Genomic DNA, 2,052 nt, shown 5'->3' with positions numbered 1-2,052 from the left:
ATGGTTGTGAGCCACCATGTGGTTGCTGGGATTTGAACTAAGGACCTTTGGAAGAGCAGTCGGGTACTCTTACCTGCTGAGCCATCTCACCAGCCCCTAATGGCAACGTCTTTACCCGCTGAGTCTTCTCATTGGCTTTGGAGAAAGCGGCTTACTCTGAACCCCAGCCAGACCGGTAGGTAGCGCGGGTAGCCTAGTACTCACCGCAGTCCGCCTGTGCGCTGACAGCACAACGCTTCAATTACACAAAAATCGGTCCCCGCCGCGAAGGCAGCGGAGGACGCTCCCAAAGAAGCTGCTCTAACTCACGTGCCTTATAAGCTCCACCCGGAAGCGGCTCCAGACAGTCCGGCTTATCTTGCCAGGACCCAACATGGCGCCTGGCGAAGCCCGGGGCGGGACGACGTGCGGCGCGGATTGTGACGTAAACGCGCAGCGTGCTCAGTGCGCAGACGCTCTGAGAGGAGACTAGGGGGTTTCCGGTTCCGCTGTCCTCTTTCTCTTCAACGAGGCGGCCGAGCAGGTTGGTGGCGGCTGCGTTGCGGCTGGGCTGGTGGCGGCTGGGCCTAGGAGGGGACGCGGCGGGGTTCGGCGAGGCGACTGTAGGGGTTCGCGGGCGCTGCTTCGGCGTCGTGCATGCTCGGCGGGGGGTCGGCCGCCAGGACCTGGGCACGCGGCAGTGCAGCCCGGGCGCTGCGGGCGGAAACACCAAGGGCGCTGACCTGAGCTCCAGCGCAAGTTCTGGGCCTAGCCTGAGATACAGTGCGCGTTTGGGTCCAGTGTTGGCTGCAGAGGGAGTTCAGGGCCAGCCTGTGCTTGGGGGGCTTGTGGCCACCCAAGGCTGAAAAGTTTGCCTGTGTTAAACTTCGTCTTTAAAAAAAAAAAAGGCGAAACTATGCGTGGTGGTGAACTGCTCTCACCTCAGCACCTGAGAAGCAGGGCATAGTGAGTACAGCCTACCCTATTTAGAAGCAACCTTTGCTGTCCGATCCTTCAGTTGGAAGGCACTCTTGCTAGGGTGGCAAGCTTTTGGGTAGGATTTCCGGACCCACCGGGTGGTGGTGACTGGGCAGAGTGGGACTACTGAGCCTCAGTCCGAAGCCGGATTTGGCTTTTTGGTAGTAAAGGTAACTAGGAAATAAGCAGTCTTAGGTGGTTAGTAGAAGCCGACGGCCCTCAGCCTTCTTAACATGTAACTCATGCGTCTCCTTCTAATGTGTAGCAGACGCCAACATGCAGATCTTCGTGAAGACCCTGACGGGCAAGACCATCACTCTTGAGGTCGAGCCCAGTGACACCATCGAGAATGTCAAGGCCAAGATCCAAGACAAGGAAGGTGGGTTGTGCTGTTCAGGGCACTCTCCTGCGGGTGGGGTGAAGGATCTTGGTCTGCTCGCCTCTTGAGTGAATGGGGTCTAACCAGCTTCTGCAGGAAGGAGCTGTGGCCAACCTGGTTTCTCTCCTGCACAGGCATCCCACCTGACCAGCAGAGGCTGATATTTGCGGGCAAACAGCTGGAGGATGGCCGCACCCTGTCCGACTACAACATCCAGAAAGGTAAGGGCTGTTTTGCTTGTATGGTATTGTAGGTGGGGGCTGGCATCCAACTGCTGTTGCAGTCATCATCATGGTTGACTTATGTATTTACTGTGGGTATTTGTGATGGCTCTGAGGCAAAGGGCAGAAGACAGCTTTCTAGCCTTGTGTGGGCTTCAGGGATTGAGCCCAGCTCACCAGACAGACTCACCTGGCTGCCCCTACTTGCCAAACCTTTACTTTGTTTTTTGTTGTTGTTTGCTTTGAGGCTAAGTGTCAACTTAGACCCAGGCTGTCTGAAACTCCTTGTAGCTCATGTTAGCCTCAAACCCATTGGAGCCATGCTGTCATCTACTTATTCTCGTGTTCCATGTCCCTGTCACCCCACCACCACCATATTCACACACACATTCTGTACATCTATCTCTGTGTAGCACTGACTATTCTTTTTTTTTTTTTTTAAGATTTATTTATTTATTTATTATATGTAAGTACACTGTAGCTGTCTTCAGACAC

The 2,052-nt window shown here is 54.8% G+C and overlaps 1 protein-coding gene across 2 annotated transcripts in view; it reads left to right on the top strand.

Annotated features, from left to right (window-relative positions):
- The first annotated feature begins 419 nt into the window (after positions 1-419).
- The window catches only part of Uba52 (ubiquitin A-52 residue ribosomal protein fusion product 1), a 2,426-nt gene continuing 793 nt past the window's right edge, over positions 420-2,052 (top strand). The window contains exons 1-3 of one of the 2 annotated variants that reach the window (XM_021169937.2): positions 420-523; positions 1,223-1,336; positions 1,471-1,557. In XM_021169937.2, coding sequence (XP_021025596.1) covers positions 1,234-1,336; positions 1,471-1,557 — 190 coding nt within the window. In that variant the 5' untranslated portion in view covers positions 420-523; positions 1,223-1,233. The remainder of the gene's footprint in view (positions 524-1,222; positions 1,337-1,470; positions 1,558-2,052) is intronic. The other variant, XM_021169938.2, reaches the window with a different exon arrangement.

Source organism: Mus caroli, chromosome 8 (assembly GCF_900094665.2).
Source record: "Mus caroli chromosome 8, CAROLI_EIJ_v1.1, whole genome shotgun sequence".
NCBI classification, from domain to species: Eukaryota; Metazoa; Chordata; class Mammalia; order Rodentia; family Muridae; genus Mus; species Mus caroli.
The sequence above is the reverse complement of the archived record's forward strand: the minus strand, read 5'-3'. Positions and strand labels throughout refer to the sequence as shown.